This window comes from Centrocercus urophasianus, unplaced genomic scaffold (assembly GCF_019232065.1).
Source record: "Centrocercus urophasianus isolate 14NV4802_14NV808 unplaced genomic scaffold, USGS_Curo_1.0 seq_10, whole genome shotgun sequence".
NCBI lineage: Eukaryota > Metazoa > Chordata > Aves > Galliformes > Phasianidae > Centrocercus > Centrocercus urophasianus.
The window spans coordinates 50,396,633-50,424,030 of record NW_024884142.1 but is presented as its reverse complement, the minus strand read 5'-3'; the positions used below and the strand labels follow the sequence as shown (position 1 = coordinate 50,424,030).

The 27,398-nt window shown below is 41.0% G+C and overlaps 1 protein-coding gene across 1 annotated transcript; it reads right to left on the bottom strand.

Moving 5' to 3' along the window:
- Positions 1-9,968: 9,968 nt before the first annotated feature.
- On the bottom strand, positions 9,969-25,736 carry HECA (hdc homolog, cell cycle regulator). The gene is made up of 4 exons (XM_042815755.1): positions 25,730-25,736; positions 17,740-18,780; positions 14,236-14,390; positions 9,969-11,353 (listed from the first exon to the last, which is right to left on the bottom strand). The coding sequence occupies exons 1-4, from the start codon at positions 25,734-25,736 to the stop codon at positions 11,189-11,191; spliced, it is 1,368 nt and encodes a 455-aa protein (XP_042671689.1). The 3' UTR covers positions 9,969-11,188.
- Positions 25,737-27,398: the final 1,662 nt, after the last annotated feature.

The window sequence follows — 27,398 nt, the reverse complement described above, 5'->3', positions numbered from 1 at the left end:
AGAGCCTGGATAGTAATGTCCTGACAACAGGGATAGCAGCATGATGTTGGGTTGGGAAGAGAAGCACCTGCCAGCACAAGAGATGTCTTAGCAGCAGCATGCCTAGGCCGACTCACTTTTCTTCACCTATCACTTTCAGTATTACTTAACACATTCACATCACTTTAAATTATAAATCAAAATAATCCCAACTCACAAGTGTGGTACACACTGGCATAGCATGTTCAGATATCTCCCGCAAAGAGGAGATTAAAGAGATTTTCCTCTTATGAAGGACTTCATTTACTTTGTGTGTGCATGAAACAGTGGCTTCTGTTAACCCACCCAGGTCCTCCACACCTACAGTTTATCTGCCATTATGTATCTTCAACCTGATAAAACTGCATCAGGTGGCTCTAGATTTAGTAGGAAAATGCTCAAGCAAAGCAGATCATTTTCATCTGGCTTTGCTTGAGAAGGATGGGGAGCAGCCTTTGGAAAATGAATGGGTTTGTCCAGATACACTGGGAGTGCAAAATCTTCACCTCCTGCAACTGCACCAGGACATGTGACACAGCACCATTTGAGTTCTGTTTCCACAAGTTCAGGTTCCTACTGAGAATCATAGAATAATTATGGTTGCAAAAAAACACTAAGATCATGTGGTTCAACTATCAACCTATCCCCACCATGCCCACTAACTACCATATCTACCCTTTTCTTGAAAACCTGCACAATCAGTGACTCCACCACCTCCTTGGACAGCCTGTTCTGTTTTGCAGAACTAAAATTGCCTGACCATGGAGACTTGGGGGCACACAATGCACATTAGGTGTTCAGCATTGCAATGCTGGAAAAAAGAAGAAAAAGAAAAGACTGCCTTGTCACACCCACCTAGCACAAAGAAGCCATTTTTAGAAGTGCTCTCTACTGGGCATTTGCCAGGGCTATTACAACCAGCCAAGTTTGAACAGTAAACATGCAGTGGCCTTTTTGAAGTTCACAGGTACACATTTCTGTTTTGAAAACTTCCGCTGAAATAACTTAGCTAAAAAAGCACCAGTCACAGCTGAAGAATAACAAATGATTAACTAATACTTAGCTTGAAGATTTGGTGAGATGTCTATGACTTGTTCCCAAAAGCCAAGGGCAAGACACTGGGTAAGTTCATACACTTTGTGCCCTTGCATTACTGATTTCAGGAGTCAAAACCTGCCCAAAGTACCTTCCCCTGTGCCAGTGCAGTGTGTACCACATCAGACAGAGGGAGTCCTGGTGCTATGGAGGAAAGTCAGGCTTCCTTTGAGGTCCTTGCTGCCACACTACAGGTTTCAAAAGTGCAACAGAGGCTTCTGGGTCTTGTTCATGATGCAGCTAAACGATGCGACTTCAGGCACACAGGTTTATCATTAGATAAACTGAAGAAAATGAGAGTTTGCAGTTGCACGCCCACTTTCTCTGGCCTGGCTCCCAAAGCAGTGTTTCCACTAATAAGCTGCTGAGTGCAGGAGGGAAAGGATCCAGCAGGAGTCCAGCTGCTCCAGGGGTAGGTGTGTTTGCAGACTTGGCGGCTGTGTGGAGAGCAGCACAGCAGTCATGCCATCAACCTGTGAGCACAGCAGGGCTGGGCTATCCACCACTCCTCACTTGCCAGTACATTTTCATTGGAAAAAGTCAGGCTCAGAACGTGCCAAAATCCACACAAATAACAAACTTCCAGCAAGGCTTTCACAAAAGAGAGAGGAGAGAGATGGAAAGCAGTCATCTTCCTGTGCAATATGGGAGTGAAACCCAGAGGCTCTCCTCCCTTCTTGAGGCACTTGTGCAATGGGCTGTGTCAAGTACTGTGATATTAATCCATGCTGGCTCTAATGATAATGACAGGAAGGAGAGATCAAAGCTCTTTGTACTTGAAAAGATTTTCTCCTAAGCCAAATTTTATATCGCACGAAAACTAAACTAGACGTCAAACACCTTGTTTGAACATCTCCTAGTCTTCCAAAAAATCCTAATTCCATCATTTTTTCCCAATCTGTTACATTAGGACACCCATTCCTCTCACTATGCTCTGCTGCACACTGCCCAGAAGGGCGACTGAAATGTTAATTCTCCCATCACCTCTTTCATTCAGCATGCCTTCAGCCAAATGTCTTCACCTGGCTTTATGAAAGAGACTTCTGATTATCTCATTACCACGAAAGGGATTTATGAGTGTAGGTCCTCATTAATAACATTATAGTTCTTATTAAGAATTCTTTGTTAATAAGAAATCTCCCAAACACGACTAATTTATTCAGTGCTCTTTCTCTGCAATAGCTACACTCTGAATTATTGATGCCCAGCAGCTAGAATGTCCAGCACTGCTTGAAACTCTCCTCTGGCATTAGCAGTCATCCAATCACTTCCACAGAATTCAGAAGATGGAGAGCAGCTCCCTTGCCAAAATCCTGGCTTGGCTTCCTGGCACTGCTGCAAGCTACACCTTTTTCATTTTCTTCAGCCAAAAATGGGCAATCTGTGAAAATTACATCTGTCCAGTGCACGACTAAGAAAGCAAGAAACCTCATGAGAAAGCTTTGTTGTTCAGGGAATGCTTTGTGCACCCCTGGGCAATAGGCATGTGGCAGCATGGGCCAGCGAGTTCTTATCTTCCTTCATTTTCCACACAAACTTTAAGATAAATAGTCCTCAGAAGGAAGTCACTGGTAAGGGAGAGAAAACACAGAAGCAAAATAATCCAGCTCAGTCCCATCCATGCTAATGCTCACCAGTGCCAGCTTTCATGCCTCCGCACTGCATCCAGGAGCTGCAAGCACAGATGCTGGATCAGTGCAGTTGGTCTGGAGGACAACATCCTTCCGCCCCACCTGTGAGCATCACTGCAGCCCTGCAGAGCTGGGCATGAGCCATCCCCAGTGGGAGGGAAGAGGTGCAGCAGGGGAACAGATAACCTTCCAGATGCACCCAGAGGTGCAGACGCTACCAATGGGAAGTTGAATCCAACAAGATACAAACAGTACCCATTTTTAAGTGAGGACTGCTTACCAAAACATTAGGAACAGAGCTTGATTTGCTCTTCCAACAAATCTGGCTGCCACGCTGACTTGAGCAGCAAATGACAGCTGAAGCAATACATTGCTACTGGCCATTAGCTTCTCGCATCCTTCATAAAGATACAAGGTCTTCAGCCCACTCCTATTCTGCTGGCAGCCAACACCATGCACTGAGCAGAAAGGCTGCCTGATGTTGAGAAGACTCCCACACAGTTCAATATATTCTTTGGCAGAAATCTGAGATTAAAGGCAAGCTAAACTCAATTACTATTTGTGCAAGTAGAGTATCCTAGTTACAAGGCTTGTAACCATAGCAATCATTTAAACAAAGCTTGAAAGAAAAAAAAAATTCTCTTGTTATTAAAATGCTGATCTTTGATTCTGATTCAGCTCCTTGATCTTATTGTCCCAACTCTCAGAGGTGCTGTCTGCTTTTAGGTTTTATAGCTCAGCTCAGAGCCACTGAATGCCTCAGCTAGTATTTATGCCACGTGCTAATAGAATTATGCTTCCTAAACATATGAATACAAAGGATCAGATTGTCACATGGGGATTCAGAGGTTTGTGAACATCACACAAGTAATCATCTAGCAGTGATATTTCTTACAAGGCTCAGGCGATTAAACTAGCCTAATATTAATCGCATTCCAAAGTAGCTATTAGTCTGGAGCCAAATTCATTCAAAACCTTAGGGACTGAAAATAAAATAAGAAGATGGAAGCATTTGGAAACTCTGTATCATTATTTAAGTCTTCTTGATTTTACAGTCAGATTACCTTCCATCTCCAAAAACTCCATTCCACAGTCATGACTCTCGTATTAGTAAGAGTCATGCAGGCATTACACAAAGCACAGCACTGATTTGTTATTCTCTATCTGGATAACCAGGGAGATTTTTATTTTGAAAAGATCCTGCTGGAGCTTTTCATTTTTTTCTTCCAAATGCTTGTTAAATGCATATGCAATCAGGAAAACGGGACACTGAAGCAGTAAGATAGCTGTGATCTGCACACGTGTTTTTCTCACAAGAAAATAAGTGCAGTGCATATTATCAAAAGGGAGTAGCTTCAGGGTTACATTACATAATGGAGCCAGATGTGAACTCTTGAATATATAGCTCTCCAGGCAGGTCCACTAGAAAAAGGAAACCTTTTTGTTCATGGGAGGAAGGAACAAATTTATTTTTGAAGCATAGCTTGATGGCTGCTCCTGAATGCCACCACAGCTGGCTTAGCCCCACAAGATTTGCTCATGTGAGCAGTGCATCAGGCTGTCGCTGGGTCACTGAGCTGTGCCACCAGCTGTAATTTCTCTGCATAACCCACTGATGTTAGTTGGACATCACTGAACGAAAAGAGAATATTCAGCAAACCCAATGACTAACACATGTATTTAATGCCAAAATAATACTACTGTATCAACTCAATGACAACACAGCAGCTGCAGCTGTAACAGGTTTTGTTTTATATGACCAGGTTTCAGAAGCATCAGAATGAACAAAAGTTGTTTCAGAGAATTGTGTCAGATTAGAAAACAAATGTGAACACAGCTGTGAGAAACCTGAACATACATTTTTAGGTACACACACCCACACACACATGCAGTCTGAATAGCTCCTTCCCCATCTCAGATACAATTAGGGATGCCTCCAGAAGGAACATGAGCCCAGGCATGCTTCTGATCCAACTTGCCTGCACCTCCCTATTTAAGTACATGCTGTATCATGTAACAGCTTGAAAAGTTTGGGGTTTTTTGAGTCTTTTTTTTTCTTCATGTTCTCCAGTGAAATTCAGTTTCTTTTAGCAACACAGTAATTACCATACCAGATCAAACCTGAGGTTCTGCAATTTAATGTTCAATACCATATGTCTCTCTCAAAGACTGCAGCAATTAATCTAGGGATAGTGTCCCCTTTATGTTACTTCCCATTTTGTTTTATCAGTCAAGGTTAACCACGACCTAAGATCCCCATAGGAAAGTACCAACATGGAAACACTGCTTTCATTTGCACTTTCTTGTGATTTATTTACATTTCCACCTCATAAATAGGCTTTTGTGTAGATATCCATAACACTTTCCACCAACACAACACACAGTTATTCAACCTGAATGCTGTTCAAGTCAGTCACAGCACCCACTTCCAAAATTAAACAAGAACAGCTAGGGCTGGCTCTTTACAGAGCACTTCCAGCCTCCTCATCACACACATCATCTCATCTGAGCTTCGACACTCCTTCACCCATGGCAGTATCTGCTTTACCTTTTCTAAGTCTGAACTGCCTCCATCCTTCATATCTCTGCAGTAGAATGCAAAGGTTGGAAAAATCTTGCTGTAAGCATATGTAGAAAGCTCTGCTAAAACACATGACAATTAGTCAGACTGCTGAGAAGTTCACTCAGGCAGCAGGGATGTGAGGCTCTCTCCCCTGCAACAGGGCTTCAGAGATGAAAAGCTCACTTGTAACACGGAAAGCCTCTCTGCCAAGTACTGCTGTACTGTACTCACCCTCTCTGAATCCCTTGAGATGTCTCAGGCACCAGAGGGCACATTTCCATGAAGGGGATTCAACAACACACAGGATTCAGCACTCTGCCCTCTCTATTCATCCCTCCTGACAGCACGCAGGCGCTCTGGGGACACAGCTCCCGGACCACACTGGGCTGCAAGAAGAGCATTTCAAATGCCAACAGAGTGAACAGACTGCCGCTGTGCCGAGGGACACGTCACACATTACAGCTTCATTTCAAATGACACCAAAAAACTGTTTTCTTTTACTATCTGAGATGAATGTATTACGTCTCTCGGTACAGGGCGCATGTAAGAAAGCAGCTGACAGAAGAGCGGGGAAAGAAGAACCCACACTATTAGCTGTCTGGTATTTATTACTTTTTTAATACAGAGAAGTCACAACAAAATATTCTCTAACAACACACGCAAATGATATCATAACCAATTATTTTAATTTCATCAACATTCATTTGCTATGTACATATTCTTCCATCTGCAAAAGTGCAATCCAAGAATGTCTCAACAAGAAACCTTTACGGACAAGTGTATTTTTGAGGGGTTTTCTCACCAGTGGCCTTACAACAACATTTGTGTCCTCAGTTACCTGGTACAGCGAAATGAAGAGTACATGAAAACAAAACAAAACTGTGTTAGATGCCTCCCTTGTAGGAATATTCCCTATTTTCCCAATTAAATTCATTATGAATACACTGCTCACTACTGGACACATTAATGCAAATAGACTGTAGAATAGTCTATGGGCTACAGAACACTGTAGTTTTCATGACTGCGGCATTAGATAGAACAAGAATTTCAGCCTGTTCACCTTGGTAGATGTCAAATTACGTGTCAGCATGTAAAAGACGTCCATTTTGTTAGTTACGGTTATCAAAATTTACTTTAAAATGTACTACTGATGGATGAATTCATTTACACATCCAAAATATTAAGTCTAGCTAAATGCAAGCCTCTCCTATGGAAAACATTGTTAACTACTGGAAAGAAAAGCATTTGCACATGCAACTCCTATTACTATCACAAGGAGTATCGTGCATTTCAAAAGAGTAGAATGTACCTCCAAATCCAGAGGACTGTATTCTCATTTACAAAGCATACTTCAGGCACAGTTTAATCTGACCACAGGCCAGACTAAAAAGAACACACAGCATCAGAAAAATGAAAGGTAGTGAAGAGTAAACTTCAGCCAAACAAGCAAAGCAAGCAGCTCCTTCCCTAGACAAATCATTTTCCTTTTGATACATTTAAAATCTCATGGTCATCACGATAGATAGCAAACCAAGTGCTGCCCAGTTCAATCTTCAGTAGCTATTAAGTCTCAAAGAAGTTAGCTTTGCCCTTGTGCTTATGCAACGCCCAGCCAAAAGGGTAGGCCTAACTGCTTGATTAGAATCTGATGCAAAACAAAATCTTACTGACATTTTGCAGTAACCCATGATCAGATTTCTGTATTAGCAAGAAGCAGAGAAAGCATTCTCTACAAACTGGTACAATTTACTTTTGAGGAAAACCTCAGAGAATCTTTGTTGCTCAGCTAGTTTCCACCGAGAATCACTTCTGCTGTTCTACGTCTGCTGCTAACCTCCAGTTGAGAGAGATGCTTTGCAAGAAAACAGGCATTTATTTCCACTATTGGCAGCAAAGACTCACTTAATAGCAAAATTAAAAGATCACGGAAAAAAAAATTGTCTTCTTTGATAGATTTGTACATAACTTCTCAATGTTAAGAATTTAAATAGGCATTTCCATTCCCACTTTCTCAGTCTGCTGCATTCTTGGTTTTGACTTGAATATACTGTATAACCTTTCATACGCTTGTGTTTTTAAAAATTAGCCAAATTCCCTTTTTTCCGCTTCTACTCTTACCTCGATTGTCATACATACATGTCTGGAGAAGCATCTAAGTACTTAAAGAATAAAATTATAAATTAAGCTACTATAAGGAAAGTAAATGAGAAAGTATTTAGAAGATCTCCAGATCCCACTTCTGCCCTACAGTGTGCATTGCACAGTGACACCTCTCATCACCAAATGTTTGAAAAAAATGGGTACAGAATGCTACTATTTTGCTATCTATGTAGTGCATGTGGTGATTAATACCCCAGGCTCAAAGCTTGAATGACTAGCACTCAAGATCAACACTTACACGTGTATCTTTTAATTTTTCTCATTACAGGACTTTTGTCTTTGCTGTGTGATTTTAGATTGCTGGAATCAGCCAGTACTTGCACTTTTAATCTGGTTCTCACAGTACTGCCAGATAAGGTGACTCCAAACCATCCTAAGTCCATTAGGTTTTGGGAACACACCATTGAAGCTGAACGGCCCAAGTTGTTAATTCAAACTATAACTTGCTTGTTCTGTACAAGGGAAGTCTGTAACGCACAGCTAATAATAATTTATCTGCTCGCCACCTCCTTTCAGCCCAGGTATGCCTGGGCCAGATCCTGTTCCTGTGGGCAACAATTACAGTGCTGGTACCACTGCAAATGGTGTAGATGTAACTGGGGTTTGTGTTAACCACACTAGAATGGTGTTAAAAGTCTCTGATTTTTTTCCCCACAATTTGTCTTCGAAAGGAAACAGGATTTCCCAAAACCTTAAAAACACACTCCTAGGGAGTGCACAACAAATGCACAAAACCCCAAGGATGTGCTCCAGATACAAACACATGGACAAGAAGTGAGGACAGGGCGAAGGGAGAGCTGTCAATGTAAGACAGCACAGCCTGCTAACATTGCTGTTCTGGCTCACCAGTGTTACTGCATGAGACAGCCCAGCCCTATCCAGATGTGTAAATTATTAGCTTGATTTGGCTTGCTTCTAAGGATATTACCACTCAAGTTAGGAGTAAGTGATCTTTGCCAACATAAGCCCTCTGTGCAGCTTGAGTACTATCTGAAGCGTCTAATACTAAAAAAAAAAGCTAATTCTGCAGAGAAGACAGGATAAAACTGTGAAAACATTTTTTATGCACAAAGAAACGTGGGTATTCAGTTCAAGTTTTATGTGCACATTATTTTCTTCACAGAATCACAGAATTGTAGGGGTTGGAAGGGACCTCCAGAGATCATCGAGTCCAACCCCCCTGCCAAAGCAGGTTCCCTACACCAGGTCGCACAGGTAGGCATCCAGGCAGGTCTTGAACATCTTCAGAGAAGGAGACTCCACCACCTCCCTGGGCAGCCTGTGCCAGTGCTCCGTCACCTCACCGTAAAGAAGTTCTTGCACACATTTGTGTGGAACTTCCTGTGCTGCAATTTCTGGCTGTTTCCCCTTGTCCTGTCTCCACTCACCCCTGAAAAGAATCCGGCCTCACCATTCTGCCCCCCCACACCTTAGATATTTATGAATCTGGATCAGGTCCCCTCTCAGTCGTCTTTTCTCAAGGCTGAACAGACCCAGTTCACTCAGCCTTTCTTCATAGGAGAGATGCTCCAGGCCCTTCACCATCTTTGTGGCCCTCCGCTGAACTCTTTCCAAGAGATCCCTGTCTTTCTTGTACTGGGGAGCCCAGAACTGGACGCAGTACTCCAGATGAGGCCTTACCAGGGCAGAGTAGAGGGGGAGGATCACCTCCCTCGACCTGCTGGCCACGCTCTTTTTAATGCACCCCAGGATGCCATTGGCCCTCTTGGCCACAAGGGCACACTGCTGGCTCATGGCCAACCTGTCATCCACCAGGACACCCAGGTCCCTCTCTGCAGAGCTCCTCTCCAGCAGCTCATCCCCCAGCCTGTACTGGTGCATGCAATTATTCCTCCCCAGATGCAAGACTCTACACTTGCTTTTGTTAAACCTCATCCGTTTTTTTTCTGCCCAGCTCTCCAGCCTGTCCAGGTCTCGCTGAATGGCAGCACAGCCTTCAGGCGTGTCAGCCAATCCTCCCAACTTCGTATCATCAGCAAACTTGCTGAGGGTGGCCACTATCCCCTCATCAAGGTCACTGATGAAGATGTTGAACAAGACCAGACCCAGCACCGGCCCCTGAGGAACACCGCTAGTTACAGGTCTCCAGCCAGACTCTGCATCACCAACGACGACCCTCTGCACTCTGCCAGTCAGCCAGTTGATTCTTAATTTAGCAGAAAGCATAGTTCTCTGCCCAGCGCATGCAATGCTTTTTTGGCTTCTGACTTTTTTGTTTTCTTTCTCCCTTTCTGACTTTTTTCTTTTCTTCTGAGGATGTGCAGTTATCAGGGTCATTTTCAAGATAGTGATTTCTACAGATACACTAAGACAGCAATTTGGGGAAAGTCGAAAAACCTCAGAAGAAACAAAACGTAATCCCATCTCATGGAGAATCAAAACCCACACCTCTTGAGTGACCATTCCACAAATACACTGTGAACAAAGAAAGCTCTTGCAAGCATCTCTGCCAGCCTGAATAACCAAGTAAAATATCAGTGACCTATTAAAACTTTTATTGAACCTATTTAAAAACTTTTATTTATGGAAGGAAAAAGCGGGGAGTGAAAAACAAAATTTGCAGATTCTACAGGGCCAACCACTATAACACAAATTCACTGCCTAATGCACAGACCACTATATACAGCACAGAGGCGTGTAGAAAGTAAATACACTAAGTCTGCTTTCTAAAAAGTCTTCAAGATTTTAGATCCTGGTCTTTCTGAACTTTTGAAAGACAATGGTGCAGCAATTCATTGACTTAAAAACCAATGCCATGTGTCATATTAGGTGCCTTTCAGCTCTTACAGGTCTGATAGCCCAGATCCCACTTCGCGGTCTTCTTTCCGAATCAGTCAAACTAGTCAGCAGTGGGAAGCAATGCCCCAGCCCCAGCAGACACACACAAGCATCCCCATTCAGTTCAGCCTGTTCCTTCCACTTATCATGAGGTTCTAAAACATCTGTGAAGAAATACCTTTAAATAAAGCGTTTTAAGATATTCAGCTTGTTTTGGTATAAACAAATGACCCAACTGGTAACATTACAACACTGGTGGAAGCAGCCCTATTGCCATACGATCAGTCAGTGTGGGTAACACACACCAAACATACATGGCAGGAAGACACTATGCCAAAAAATAATTCAAGATTACCTTTTCTGGCACAGATTTACATTCACTTGTCACAGTATCTTATTGGGAAACTTGAACAAAAGCCCACAGAAACGATCACACGTCTGGGATACGTATGCACCTGCCCCCATTGGGATGCAAGAGACTTGATGAATTTAACACTAATGGGACAACTTCTTTCCAAGGATTTCCCTTTTCCACCATGCTAGAGGGACAACAAACCTACACAATTACCCACCTGCCACCAGCATATATTTCTGCATCCTGTACTCTCCACGCCCTTCTATCAACTGTATTACAATAATACAAAAAACACAACCAAATAATTATAGCTGAACATTTTATCCCCACACCTGGGATATATTCAAAGGCCATTAAAATTGGCTTGCCTCCAGCCTTGACAGAGATCTCATCAGGAGGATTCTGATTTAACAACATGTATATATACATATTCATATGTACACAGACAAAGAAGCTGCTCTTTCAGTTAGAAAAGAAAGTAATTTCATCACAGAATGAATTCTATAAAAAGATATGTAATAAAGTTGAAATACCCATAAAATAACTATTACTAAAGCAAAGCTTTCGTCAATAAGCCTCCAAAACTTTAAATGAAGAAAATGGCTTCACGAAGTGGTAGTCTAGGTTTCCACAGTGCGGACACTGCTGGACGTTGCTGTATTCGGAGAAATACTGCATGCCAATCCGTACATCTATTACTGGCTTCCCACAGTGCTTACAGTTCAGTCGAGCCTTAAGAAAAAAAAAAAAAAAAAAAGAAAAAAAAGAAAGAAAAAACAAGAAAAACATTTTTGAAATAACCAGATTCACTTCCATTCCTCACCTCAGCAAGAAACACACTGCCCTGGCCTCTGGTAGTTAACAGCTTCAGTCAGGAAACCTGCAGCCATGGCACCTGCCAGTAAGGACATAGTTCACCCAGACCAGTAAATTACAGGCATGCAGATTTTTTTCCACATGAAATAACATCTATAGCCCATAGAGTCTACAACTCAATATCATCCACTGTGACTGACAGGTGGTTTAGAGTTTCAAAGCTCATATATGCACAGAGCTGCTTAGTGTTGGTTCACCTCAGAACAAATTCATGCCCTTGGCATATGAAGTGCTGTCTCAATAAATCACAAAAGCAGCCCTTAAGTGAGGAGGGAAACTTCACATGCGTGCCATGCAATCCTTACCCTAGAGCTCTCACTGTGTCTTTTTAGGTTTACATTCTGATCTCTCCACGAGATGTATCAGCACTTTAATCTTTTAGTTTAACAATCTAATCTTTTCGGCTTGACAAACGTATAACTCAATTTACTTTATCAGTATGGCACAGTATTTTATCTCTTTAAATATCTACTTAAACATTTATAATACACACCAGGTTACATAAACTGTAGGTCACTTAAAGCTTTTGTCACTTTTAAAACTATTTTACAAAACCCAACTGAGGCAGGACCAACATTAACTGAGTAGATAGGAGAAACAATTAAAATTGAAGGGTAAGGGCTGGCAGAGCTATTCATGATCAGCATGAAAAACAACAAAAAAAAGTTTTCAGGAGACATCTAGCTGAGAAAATAAGCTCATTTCCTGTACAGAAAGCTCAGCAGGCAATACAAAAACACTCAGGAGAAATGGAGACTTAAGAATCACAAAGGAGGTTAAGAGTAAAGATGACAAAACAAGCAGCGAGGGCCTGATACATACCACAGCTTAACCCCATAGACCTACATGCCAGTGAGAGCATGAGAGCATTTCTTCACTGAAAAGAACAAATGATTTTTTCTGTATCATCTTTGACTTAATGTATTTTCTTGGGAGGAGGAAGAAATTATTGAAGTACTACTGCTGTTGAGACAAGACTCAAGAAGAAAGAAAACAAAGTCCTCAGATATCTGCCCTGCTTGAAATGCAGAAACTGTAAGAAATACAGTCTAATAGGGAATGGATTTACAGTATTTTCTTTTAAGAAGTGTGCTTTTTCCTCTTGTTACAGTTCAGCCCATCAGCCAGCTGCAAGCAACCTGACAGTGGCTGTAGTTCATTATCTTACAAGCACATTCATGGAGTACAATTAAATATTTTGAAATAAGGTACGCAATTATTCAAAACAGAAATCAGAAAGGCAATTCAGAGTTATATTATACACAATATTTAAATGTCATTCCTCTGTATGCCCCAAATCATCTGTAACAATTGTGGTGAAACAATAATATGTATCAGCCAGCAATCACACACACTGAAGCTAATGGTTTTATATTCAGTTCTATTACTTACCTTGTACTGTCACACTGTCCATTAATCATACAATTAAGATTCATGTATAATGAGACCTTAATTCTTGTCTTGCACATTCAATAGAAGCAATTCAGATTTAAATTTCCTCTATTTTACTGAACTAGCAAGTAGCATCAATGTTTTATAACTGAAAATCCCCATTTTAAAGTAGCTAAAATCTCAAGAAGCACAAAAAATGAGGTAATGTCTTAAGTTATAATCAATATATATAACTGATATAATATATATTACACCAATATAATCAATGTCATTTTTTTCCAGTTCCAGGAACTCCTCTTGTCTTCTCAGCATCAGTAGAAATGTTAAATTTAAAATTAAATTCAGTTCCACATACTGGAAAAACTACATTGCAGTTGTCTCTTGTACTGCCACATCTTTAAGGCCAGGGGTAGTCTTCCTTTTGAGCCTCCCTCAGAAACTGCCTGGAACTCCGCAGTAGTAAGAAACAAAGACACTGCAAAGCTCTGTGGAAAACATCCACAACACCATGAAGTGGTGGAATGCAAATATCTTGGCAAGCACCTGCTCTAAGTCAGTGACAAATCCTGCCTGTTTGAAGGCAATGGCTGATTTTGGTTTCATGGGTATGGCCACTAAGCAATCATTACATTAGCTTTTGTCTGGCTCTACAACTACCTCCACAACAAAACTGCTGAGTTTCCACTCCTCAGAAAGGAAGATATCTTGGATGCTGATGGTCCTGCTGCTTCAGGTACGTGTCTACTTTGGACTAACCTGAAGCCTTGACTCCTTCCTACCAAAAGCATAAATTAGGTGAGCATTTAATGAAAGTTAAGCTTCTTCAGGCTGTGGCAGGATACCATCAACACAGTCAGTCACAGAAAAGATTAAGGAGAGATGGGTATCTCTATGCACAAAGACCCTTTATACCTTTCTGTTTTCCTGGCTTTTTTACTACATTCATCTTAGGATAAAACAACCCTCAAGCAACTAGAAACTTGAATCCACAGATCACCTGCTAAACAATGTTCAAGTATTATTAGAATTGTATATGATACCACAGATACCACTTCCTAGTGATCATCCCAAGCATCAGCTTTGATTGTGAATGCATTTTATGGGGATTTATATGAAACAAACAAAATATAACAAGCACTGTCCACTGACCATTACATTAGCTTTTGTCTAGCTATAGGCCTTTGTACTCCGTAAGTTAAGATCAAGGGACAGAGACTCAGTCAGCTTTCTTGTACTGCACTCATAGGCTGCAAAAGAAGGGTGAAGGAAGGGATGGAAAAGAGAAACACAAACCTTTATTATCGTTAGTGGAATTTCACCTTAGGAGTCTTACGTATGATACTGACCTGACAACAAGGAGATGCTGCCAGAATATCATAGGTATACATAGTTCCCAGTTGATGCCAGCTTCCATCCCATCGGGACTTGCACTTAATGCAGATAATTTTGTGAACCCCTTCTAAGCAGTCTACACAAACAGCATAGAGATGCATAAGCCTTCCTGTGGACAGGAAACACACTTCTTAAGGAGACTGTAACAGAAGATTAAAACAGACATTTCCCACAATGTGTTATTTGCCCTTTAGTGACACAAATCATACCTTATTAAAATCTTAATTTCAAAAAGAGTGAAAGATAAGCAAAAAAAAGTGTTTCTCTATGGAAAATACATAAGACTTGACTGAAGATATTTACCATAGGCGTGAAATTCAGGAAAAAGTCAACACTGCCCATTTCTGATCCCCTTGTTCCTCTATGTGCTATAGACTTTAGCAAAATACTTTATAAAAGTTGCCTAAACCAAATGAGCAGATGCCAGGTTATTAAGCTATATGATCAGTTGCAGTTTTTCCAACAAGAAGACTGTGCCTTAGCTACATCCCCACCTGACACAGAAAGCGTAGAAGTGTTGAAGCTTTTTAGCAAGCTGGGTAAAGGCTCATTTAACAGCTTGCCAAAATCTTCCAGCAAGCAGAGAACTAAGGAACTAATCTTCCTTGTGGGAAAAAAAGCAACAACTAGATGAGCAACTTTCTTTTCCGTACATTTTCCTAACAATTCATTGATAGTAAACATTACATATTACACAGATTTTAACATGCCATACAAACCTATGTTTCAAGCTCTATCACAAACTTAAGCTCCATATACACAATAACTTTCAAAAACTGATTTATACTGCCTTCCAAAAAAATCAACAGATTCAGATTTTAAAACAAAGTATCTTCTCCGCACAAATGTCACTGAACACAACAATGCAAAATCCAAGATGTGAGCTTCACTACAAAAAAGACATTGAGGCCCTGGAACATGTCCACAGAAGAGCAATGAAACTGGTGAGGGGTCTGGAGCACGAGTCTTATGAGGAGCAGCTGAGGGAGCTGGGATTGTTCAGTTTGGAGAAGAGGAGGCTCAGGGGAGACCTCACTGCACTCAACAACTTCCTGAAGGAGGTTGTGGTGAGGAGGGGTTTGGCCTCTTCTCCCAGGCAACAAACAGGACCCGAGAAAATGGCCACAAGTTGTGCCAGAGGAGGTTTAGGTTAGACATGAGGAAGAACTTTTTCTCTCAGCGGTCAGGCACTGCAATGGCTGCCCAGGGAGGTGGTGGAGTCGCCATCCCTGGCAGTGTGTTCAACAGTGGATGAGGAGCAATGAGATGTGGTTTAGTGCTTATGGTAGCAATAGTAGTGAGAGGGCGGTTGGACTAAATTATCTTGCAGGTTGTTTCCAACCCTGCGATTCTACAATCCTTCCCACAAAACAAAAAGCCTTACGCAAATTACAAAGATCTCAAATCTACATAGGTCTGATTTGCAGGGACTGATTCCATCCGCAGTTTAGTAGTGGACTTACACAGGGTATTAATTCTGTAATATATCACATTTTGCACAGCTACACAAGAAAAAGTTAAGAAGTAATGCAGTTACAAATCAAATACAAAACAAGACTGACTGCATACAGACAGTGCTTTGTTGGACTGCAATTCGTGCTCATTAGCATCAAAGCACTGGACACATCACAGTTTGTAATTTAAAGAGCAACTTGTGCCTTTTCTACATAAGTGAAATAAAATATTAACAAGATATGATTTGTTCATACCAGATACTTTAAAATTAATGGATTACTTTTAAATTGTTTGATTTTTAAATCAACTACTCTAGAAAAAACGAAAAGGAAAACCACATTCTTCTTAAAATATAAATACACAAAAAAATTTGTTGGTATGAGCTGGTAAATTGAGTTCCTCCAGAGTGTTCAGCTTTAGAAAATGTAACAAGCTCTGTTCCTCGAGATTGGAGACTTTCAAGTAACTCCATGCACTAAAGCTTTCTGTTGCAAAGGAGGACAAATAGTTCTCATCATCTTAAGTTGTGCTTCTGCGTATTACAATGCTGAATTTCCCCACCACTTAATTTTCAGGATCCTACAGAGTACTTCCTATGCTATAGGAAATGAGACTCTTGGTATCTTAAACATGCATGAAATAAAGAAGTGATTTTCTTTACTTAAGAGAAAATAACACCCTGGAACAGCACCTTGCAAGCATAATCTCATTGCAAAGCTGAGAACAGTAGTTCTGATAATAAACCACTTTACCCAGGATAACAAGGTAAAATTTTTAACAATTAATTAGTCACAGCATTTTGTCTGAATACGTTTTTCAGGTGTACCATCAAATGGGTGAGGAGCAATTAATGAAAAAAAAATCAAAACCAAACAAAAAACACACTTGGCAGAGTTTCATTCCTAGTGGCAAACAAGTTAACAAGTGACAAGTTCCACTCTTTCTAAACCAGCTATTAGGACTGATTGTGCATGCCTCCTCACAACAGCCAATAAGCAGTTATCTCACAGAGGTATATTCTGTTTATCTTGCAGATTTTTCAACTCCTAAGTTTTCCTATCACTTTTTCCCTTTAAAGTATATTAGGTAAGACAGAAATGATAATATTAGCATGAATACAGGTCAGTGACTTAGCACACAGTGATTTAAATAAAGAAAACAATACAAAGTTTGCTGAGCAAAGGAACATTATTATATGACAGATATTATGGCCACGCATGAGATATAACAAATTTAACAAAAGGAGAGCAAGTGCTAAAATGCCTCCTGCTACTGCATTCCCATTACACTTTTCAACACAGAACTTCATGTTTTTGAGCACTAAACTAACTCTGACTTGTGTTAGCCACACTGGCTGCCAGCAGACGGCAGGACAGATGTGTTTTGACCCTATCACTCAGTTTGAGACATACTTTTCGGGAAGAGCTGAAGCTCATCCCAGTCCATGTTTGTTTACTTCTCTGGGAGGAGAAAAACAACACATCCCTTGGCCCTGGCTCAGCACAGAGCTGGGACACGGTCAGGGTGCTGACCAAAGAGGCGGGAATTTGAAACAACATCTAAATCCCTCACTACTCCATCACCACTTCTTCCCAGAACGATAAAAGCTTATTTTCACTATGTCCAACCTCTCCAGGCACAGCATGCCGAAATGTATGCTGTTGATGTATGTCTTGGAGGAAAACTCACAACATATAAATCAGTACATACACACTGCAATAAGGTGGCTGAAAAATCTTCCTACAGCCTATCTAGTAACCTGGTAAGATATCTCCTGGTTGTAAACAAATCACAAGGCATGGATCTTTCTACACAGTATTTGTTTTTTGTAATTCCTGCCAAGAATTTCAACCTGACCCACGCTGCAATTTGAACGTGCTTCCAAGCCTTAGAGTGCAACTCAAAAATGCTGAATCAGAATGAAAATTTAAAATGGGGAGTGGGGTATGGAAAGCAGTCCCACCACCAAATGAAACCTAGCATGACGGACAGACAACCTGTACCTTGAAGGTGACAGGGAACATCATATTCAATTTCATCGTGTCTCGATGGGCTAAGAAATAGGGTTCCATCCACCAGCGGAAACTGTTCAAACACTGGCAATGCCCTGTGGCACAGTGCACAGTTCACAACATTCCTGTGGCTGGCACTAAGAGCAGCAAGAATAAACTTCCGCAGGTCCTCCCCTTGGCCCACCTGGGCATCATCTTCCATTCGCACATGAAAAGTATTCAATTTATGCCTGGGTATGTGAGTGAGAAGCTCGGATAGGTCAAGCCTTCTCAAAAACTGCACAGGGGCATCAAAGTGTCCCGACCGATGTGCTTGCAAACCAGCTGCCCCATAATCAAAGTGCGCATTCCTGAACATTCCCCCTCCAGCCATGTTCTTCTTGTGTGGCTCCAGGTGGATGGCATTCTTTAGAAACTCTCCTAAGTATCGTGATGAGCGGGGGCCGCTGAAGTGGGTGGGGGCGAGGATCGAGTAGCCGGTTGGTGGGGACTGCCCAGGAGAGACGCAGGGGGAGCGAACGGCATAGCTGCCACCTATAACACTCTTCTCTTGGGAGTTCTGTCTGTCCACTGAATGCCTTCGCTGGATGTCATGACTTAAGCCCTTTTGCGGCTTGCTGGCTGGCCTGCCCTTTTTGGCCTCTTCTGCTGATTCCACCATAGACCTCCCTGTGCTCTTCTCTAACACTGATTTCTTCTTCTTGTCATCCTGCATTCGTTTCACCTGGTACCAGTCAGTGTCCTTCTTCAAATGACCCTGCCCACACCGACAGGAGCAGAAGCGAAAAGCGAGGTCGTATCCCTTCTTTGTCCACATGTTCTGGCGACACTGCTTCTCATTCCAGCTCCTTGCTCTGCCGATGCAATTGAACTGGACAAGAATGCTGCTTTCCCACTCATAGAAGCACTGAAGGTGCATCCAGGTGCTGTAAGGGCAGTGCTCGTTGTTGCATATAACCTTCTGGTAGTCATCCTTCTCAAGGTCCACTGGCCTTCCAAAGCTACAGATCAATGGAGTAGCACAAGGGGCTTCTGTGGAACAAAAGCAGACACATTAATAATGTAGGCTGCTTGTGGCCTGTTCATCACACTGCTAGTTTAAATGCTGTGCCAAATACAAATGTGATTCTCACTCATGCTCCACATTATGAAAGAGTCTACAAGCGTTAGGTCTGGGTCAGAACAGAAACAGTCCCTGACAGAACAAAAGAAAAAAAAAAAAAAAAGGAAATGGAAGAAGCTATAGAAAGAAAGGAAACAACAGTAAGGAAGCAAACAGACAATACAAATAGTTCAGTATTCAAAGACAAAGAACCTCAGAAGCATTAACCCTCCTCAAAGGCTCTGTAGACATCACTGCATAAACAAGCTTTAAGCAAAAAGCTTTGTGAACGTTTCTGGAGGACTTCTTTGAAGTCTGAGAAGCAACACAGAAAAAACACACAGAGATGCTGGTTTGAAAAATAAGAAGGTAATACAGACGGACTTTGCAGTCACAAGAAAGCCATAAACTGATCTTTTCTTCAGGAATGAGCAAGATAGAGGGGATAGGGAGGCAAACAGGAAACAGAGAACTCTGAACAGCAAGACAAACAGCTCATGTTTCTTGTACGGAAAGGAAGGCCTTCATTACATCTTCAGGCAAACAGAGGATATACTGCCATTACTGATCTACTTGACAGCTAAATTTCACAAACCAAACAGTTAGCAACACAGGCTGGTTAAAAAGCCAAATGTCACATGGTCTTTTATCAGCAAAGCAGCAGCCTTTGCTACATTCTTGAGTAAAGGATGGAGTATTTCAATTCTCTCCCTGTAACAGTATCAAATACACAGATGTTCTGTATTTATGACCAATAATTTTTTCCCCTCCCTCACCTAAATACCACAGGCTATGGAATACTCCAATTACCATCTGCACAGTTGCAGCTGGAAAGCAAGAAATTTTCATGTTGAGCTTCCACTGAATCTGAAATGAGTCTAATCATGAAGTTTTGGATGCTGACTCAAATATGACATAAATCTGTTTTGTTTTGGTTTGATTTTTTATTAAACTTCCTACGTCAGCAAAAGAAACACCATTCCAGCAGGGCTGGCAGGCTGCCTTTTTACCTCTGCTCTACTGAATTCAAGTAATTGCAGGCTTCTTTAGGTCTTCCCCATTCAAGTGCTGCCTCACCCAGCACAAACCAACACAGCAGACTCCCTGGATCTCCCAAATTCCAGTCAGAGCCCAAGGACTTGCAATGGAGATGCACCATACCTCATCACAACAGCCTGCTGCAGACTCACTGTTTTTCCCTAGGATTTCTACCTAATAAGCCAGGAAAAAAACATATATATATATATACATACATATATATATGTTTGCACTGTCTTTAATCCAGCTCTTGTCACTGCTAGCCTGAATAATGTAACATAATTTGCACAGGGGTGATGGGTTTTTTTGCAGTTACATTCACTTTTACTTTCAAAAAGACACAGTACCCATAATCACCTGCCACACAGCAGCAATACATAAAACATTTTGCAACAACAGGTCATTAGCATGCTAGTGGTTTTGCCCCTTTGTAGACTCTTGCTAGAAGCAAACGTAACACCTTCAAGGTAACCTTCAAAAAATTCATCATCACTGAAGATCTTCAGACTTATTTACACAGAACACATGGGCACAAAGGACAAGATTTTCCCAAGCTCTTCCCTGGAACAAGCAACATCGTACATATTGCTTCTCTGCCTCAAACACCTGAAACAGCACAGATTCAAGGAGAATTTGTTTCAATACCTTTCCTTCAGGGACTGAACTATGAACTGCAACAAGGGCACATTTTGGAGAACATTCTTCTGAAGCAGAAAAAGCCTTCATCAGTCATAAAAAGGAAAAGAAGGCAGATGACCAAACTGGAGAGAATGGTGCTAGATAAGAGGAGCATCCCCTCAGGTCTCTTTAGGAGTTCCTTCTACACAGGTGACATTCTTCCCCCACTGATTGTCTTAGGTGTCTAAAAAGTCCACTAAGAACATACAGGCTTTAGGTTATCACTTGAGAGCCATGGATTTCACTGGCAAACAGTGACTGATTGTTCTCCACGTTTTTTACTCCATATTATTGAGCATAAGGACAGAGGCTATGAGCAAAAGGAAACTATAACTTACCTGCTCTGAATCAAACCCTGTGAGGCTACCAACACCAATTTCCTTATATTCTCACAGAGTATCACCTTTGATTCAAGTCACACCAAGCATCTCTGCAAAGTTTTTCTTCATTGTCAGTCACTCTTTTATCATATTTAGGAACTGACAGCATAGTTTGCAATTACAGCATCTGATGCAGTTTATCTCAGAAAAAAAACCAAAACAGATAAAGTGAGACCAATGAAGGCAAATCATTGTGTGCAGTAAGATGCAAGTACCACCACAGACACCTTTCACACATTTTCCTACATTTACCTATTCTAGTATGAATTCTTATACACCACTGCCAGAATGCAAGAAGAAAGGACATGCCAGCAATTTACTTATGGTCCCCCTGTGATCCAGAGAGTAAATGTTCTAACAGCTGCACACATAATTATAGCTGACAGCCAGGAACATAACTGCACAGACATGTCTAGAGATCTCCAGTTAAGACCGTACACTTGTTCTTCCATACTGGTAACACTAATTGACTAGAAAATAAAGGTATTTCACTAATGAGACTTTAAACATGGTTCTGGCTTCAGATGAAAAAGTACATGATCATTAACTCTCTACAAAGTTTACTGCCTCTTCACGATGTGGACAAAAATTGAGATCAATAAAGGAAGTGTCTGAAATACAGAAAAAAAAAATCAAAGCAGCCTGTGTGTTCAGCAGAATGTACTCATAATTATTTGATTATAAACATGTTCTGTATGTCTACAGACTCTTAAAGGTGATTTTCAACAGATTTTTCTTCTTTTCAATAGTCTGGACCTGCATGTTCCAGGACTGTGGAATGTGATCTTCTCCAGCTATTCCTTGAGAACTTAGCTACCAGATTAACTGTGACTTTCCCAACTAATCTAACTATGAGGAAGAAAAAGATTTCTGTTTTTGACAGTGATGTCCTTCTTCTTTTTTTTTTTTTTTTTATTTACCTTAATTAGACGACAACATCTAATTAGATTTTAGACATTTTCTCATCCGATCTACCTACTCAGTGTAAATTGGCCGCACATCAATCATCACAGCAGTAGCAGGTCTAGGACAGCTGTAAGGCAGCAAGAGAGCAAACAAAATCCTTTTCCCACACAAAAGACTCAATTGTTAAATAGTGGCACTGAGATTTCTCTGGAAAACATTACCAAGAGGAGAAGCTACTCCTTACAAACCTCTTCTGGGAACTCATGTGAAATTTCACTGGCATCCCTGTGGGAGCACAGGAAAGACTAGAAAAACCAGCAGGTCTCTACCACATGGCCACACTCCTGCAGCACAGCAGCATTAGACAAGTCATCTGCTCACATTTTTTTTTGCTGCTTTCATTGACAGAAGTTTCTTGTTACAAAGTCTGCTGATTTTGAGGCATTGATAAACATGGTGAAGCATTTCCACAACAACCTGGAACATTTATTCTGGCTAATGAAAGTTGCTTCAGCATAAAGCCCTAACACTTCTGTGGTACCAGCATAGTTAAGAAGACAGAAATCTCCACTCACTGAAGGAGGATTGAGCCAATATTCAGTTCAGTCTAATATTACAAGTCTCATTAGGTCTATCTGAGCAAAACAGACTTAAGGACAAAATATCCCCTCAAACTTCTCTTTATCAATGTTTCCATCCAAACACAGTCATGCTATATGTTCCTAGATAAAAAATAAATGAGCAACGGAAAAAAAAGAAACTTTTTTGTGAACTTTACCAGTTCACAGCAATGGCTGTGCCACATGAGCAAGAATGCCAGCATTCAGATTACTTAGTATGAGAGCCACACTAGCAATTGTGAGCAGACATTCTCATCAATTCGCACTCTCAAGAATGCTTTACATTATTTCATCATTTTCCAAGTGAGACAAAGCACTTATTACAGAATTACAAAACCAAACATTCTTGTAATCAAACCCTTCTATTTCCTGTTAATTAGGAATGTATTTCAAGACTGTTCATCAAAAAGACTGACATAAGATCAGTATGTTTGTGTTCTACTGTAGCAGTACTGTAGTTACCATCAAGAGATACTCACAAAAAAGGGAGTAAATTGAATTTCAGGTGAGCCAAACTATCCATCCATATCTGCAGACCCAAGCTGGTTTGTCACCTGAATATAAACTGATTCCAAGAATCTAATATGCCATCAGACTTCTAGTTTACAAAGTTAAAAAGAAAAAAAAAAACAAACAAACAGGAAAAATGAAAGACTAACAGGTATCAGAGAAGCATCCGCTCTTCTGAAAGAAAGCCTACTGACTATAAAAGTATCTCTATTTTACCTTTCGGATTCAAGATGTTTCTCGTAGCCTAAGAGAACAAAACAAGACAGCAGGTAGTTTTGTGCAGCAGAAGAGCTTTGGTGTGTAGACCCATGTGCACAGCTGTAATGGGCAGGCTGCTGATTTGGAACTACTACTGCACACTGACTCTTTCAAGAATTTATGGTTCCACATAAAAAAGAAATGTTTTCTCATATTCCACTATAGTGATTTTCATCAGTAATTCTGAATGTAGTTTTAAAGGGAAGCTCATAAATATCCTCTAAAATAGAAATAGTATGTAATGATTCTGAGTAAATATACATCTGGGCAAAGATCGCTCACTGTTTAAACAAGATTATATTTTTGACAGAACTACCATAAAATTAATTTTTCTTTCAAAAACAAGAACATGATGGAAGATTACAAGGAAGCTATCTGGTTTGGGCATTTGGCTTTTTCTCAGTTTTTCCATTCAGGTTTAAATACAAGTAGACTTCAGGAACAGAAACAAACGAGATAAATCTCCTTCAGCATAAATCACATTTACCTGTTTCTACACACACACAAAAAGGAAAGACTTTAAGACAGTATATGAAACCCACTCTTCCCTTTATGTGACACAAATGAAAGCAGCAGAACATCCGTCTCAGAAACTTCTCTCTGATGAAGTAAATGGAGGAGAATGTTGTTTACTTCTGTTTACACACCCATCAGAAAAGCAAAGATGCAACCAGCAAGCCAAATGCCATGACTCCATGGCTTCGGTTTCGTGACTGTTCTCATTTGTTCTAAATCCTAAGTGAGGGTGCCTAAAGCAAAATTAGCTCTTTCCTCTATGTTCCCACATCATCCATTGTGCAAGCACCAGAGGTTTTCAGTCAGAGAACAGAAACAGATAATTATTTCCTGTACTAGCCAGCGTAGGTTTCAGCTCACCACACAGACATAGGACTGTCAGTAAAGCTCAAAGAATAATACTAAGAAGGCAAGGCTAGGTGCAGAGGAAGTAGAAGCAAGGTTCTGAAAGAGGCAGCCCTACTGTCATCTTAAAGCAACTGTGAGAAGACAGTAGGTTGTTATGGATCTGGAAACAGAAACGTTAAAAAAAAAAAAAGCTAAGGTCTCAGCACTGATTTAGCTGCCAGATACCTACAACTGGTTGCTACCTACTATTTGATCTGCTACCACTCTAGTATCTCACCACATATGCCAAGGATGTTGTACTTGCCAGTACATTACCTAGGCCAGAAAAGGTACCTATGCAACACATATGTTGCACTTGAACCTTTACTACCACTTTTGCATGGACAGCATTCCCATCCCAGACTTACACTGCCAAAACCTGTTCACTCTGCCAACTTCAACTAGACATGAGTTATTTCTGCAGAAGGCTACTCCCACCAACCATTTCCATGAATCTTCACTATTTCCTCTACCATCAGGATAGCTTTATTTTAAATTGAAGTCAGACGATACTACCATGCTAAGACTGTAATGCAACTGGAAAAAAAACAAAAAAACAAAAAACAAAATTATTAATTGCCCTGTGTGTTTGCTTTGTAAACACCAGAATACAGTTTGATATGTAAAAGATTACCAAGAAGTGATAACACAGTATTGCCATATACTCATTGCATAATGAGTTAAATAGCATAAACCATATAGCATTGCAGAAATAATCAGTTACCTTCCTAGGAGACCAAATGGAACAGGAAGAATACAATGGGAAAAAGCATTTCATAAGTGGATCTAAAAAGGCAGTCATGGATGTTCAGTGAAGCAACAATAACTAACAGCAGACAAACACTGATAATACTCGATGATGACTATCCAAAACTTCTGGCAATCTATGCAGACTGATGAAGATTAGTTTGCAGCCATACTCTAGAAGGAAGGGGAAGAAACAGGACAGCAGTACCTTCTAAACCACCCAAAATGTAGGCTTCTTTCGAGACTCCCTGTAACACCCTTGAAAAGAAAAGCCAGCATCGGAAGTTCATCTTCAACAAGCAATGCAGGAGAACAGCCCAGACTGACTTGATCCCTGCTGCAAACCCACCAGCCTCCTCCCTAAGAGCCACTGTCTCCAGATAAGCCCTCATCACAATGGGAGTCTGGCTCAAAGCTTTCCACAGCTAATCACTTGCATGTTGTCACTTAAGTGCTGAGCTGGGAATTGAATCTTACCCTCAAGAGCCAAATAGCAGTGGTCAATATTTACACTTGGAAGGGACTTAAAGAGATCAAAAACTCTACCTGGCAGTTTATCCAATATGCAAGATGTCAGGAGCTCTACTATGTGAGTAGTCACATGAGGTGACCACTCTTCACAAGGGAAGACTTGGGATAATCTAAAGTTGCTACTCTGACTCACCCAGAAATTCAGATGAGACTCCCGGAGGGCTCAGCAGCACTAGAACCATCTACACATACTTCACTTAAGCTGACTTCATACTTGCCCTCAAAGGCATCTCTTCCCTAGAAAAGCTGAAAGAAGCTTAACAGCTACATAGCAGTGGGAACGTGCAATGGAAATCATGAAGGCATACCTGTCATGTTGACGCCTTCTAACCTGAAGCACTGCCAGAACAAATGCTTGTTTATGAAATCAATGATTAGCACATGATACAAAGTTGGTACTGTTTGTGGCTCTCAATCAATCTCTTACACCCCATTCAGTCATCACCTCAACAAAGTAAGTCAGAAAGTCAAGAGCAAAACTGTACATACTAAGGAGGGGAGGCACCTACATGAGCACAGAAGTTTTGCAGTTTGCTTACACAGCAGCCACTGGTGCTCCAGGCGGGATCAACTGCCAACACAGCTGGTGATAAAATCTTACAGAAATCATCAACATCTACGTTGTTGTCATTCTCTAGTCAAACTAGCCAGCTTATTTCCATTCAGAATCTGTCATCAAAACGCAAAGAACAACAACCCCATCACTTGGCCTTTCGTTCAGGATGTACAGAACTTCCCTGCATAGGAATCCTTCCCTGACTTGCTGTATATACTTAACCCAGGTAAAAACATCACTAGTTCACCATATCAGGCAGAACAAACTCATGCCTCTACTTCTATCAGCATGACAATTAATGTCAATGTATTCCTTTAACTGTCACATTAATTCTGAATTGACATCGCCAGGCCAAATAAGGATTTTTACAGAGACCTCTGCCATGGTGGCTGCAGAGACTGGAGACAGTCTCAGGACTGGTGGGCATTAGTATGCTCTGAACCTTGGTTGTGGTCTTGTCCATACATTAATCATTGTCACAGCAAAGCATTTCTACCATTAAATTCTCTTGCTGTAGCCTTCTATAGAACTAAAATATCCAGAAATGTTACAATAAACTAACTCAGGTGTCTCAAAAATATCCTTATATCTAACAAATTCTAATAACTAAAGTAGATTCCAATTCACCTGCCTTAGCAAGTTTCCAGTAGTAAATTCTAACTCATGCTGAGAATAAATGAATAAATGCAATATGGCAAATGAAGGTGTCCTAAATCACTGTAGGTTTCCTAAATCACTCTTTGAAGTAAACATGGTGGACCCAATTTGCTCAGAATAAAAGCCAGTTAGCCATGAGACCCCGCTCAAATGCACAAGAAAAAGAACAGTAAAAAGAGAAAAGGTTGAATCAAATGGTATCTGCACATTTTTTTAAATTTCAAGTCTAAGGGTGTTTGTATCATTGGTCTACACTTTCCAAATTCCAACACAACAATATTTTTATTTTCCACGTGAAAGGCTAAAGAAGCTGGTATAAACTCGATGGGAAGCTGGAGATGAAGCCGCCCTGGCTGCAACAACTAGCATCTCTGCAAGACAGCATCTCCTGAGGTTGAAGCTGTCGGTTCCAATAGATGTCTCTCCCACTATGCTGTGTTGGCTTCCAGCCCCGCCTCTGGGCCATCTCTGGCATCTGTGCAGCACACAGAGGCCTCAACTGTACACTGCTCCCAAAATGCTTATCTGTAGCACAGAAGCAGAGTGGGGAATACCAGGCATACTCAACAGCCGGGCTCTGACTGAAGCTACCTCTTCTCACAGCAAGCATTCAAGACAGGAACGGCAGCAATATCCCACTCAAGCCCTGGCAGGAGGACTGAAAGACTCTGCCATTGCAAAAGAGAAAGATAAAGGTTAGAATGCTCTCAAGATAAATGTCACAGAAGTCTACCAGGAAGTGCCAGCACTCCACTCAAAATCCT

Excerpts from the sequence above, each read along its gene's own strand:
- HECA (XM_042815755.1), bottom strand. Across the intron at positions 14,391-17,739 it reads TGTTCCCTGTCACCTTCAAG|GAAGGCTTATGCATCTCTAT; the intron begins GTACAGGTTGTC and ends TCCTGTCCACAG. Across the intron at positions 11,354-14,235 it reads CAGCATCTCCTTGTTGTCAG|GCTCGACTGAACTGTAAGCA; the intron begins GTCAGTATCATA and ends TTTTTTCTTAAG.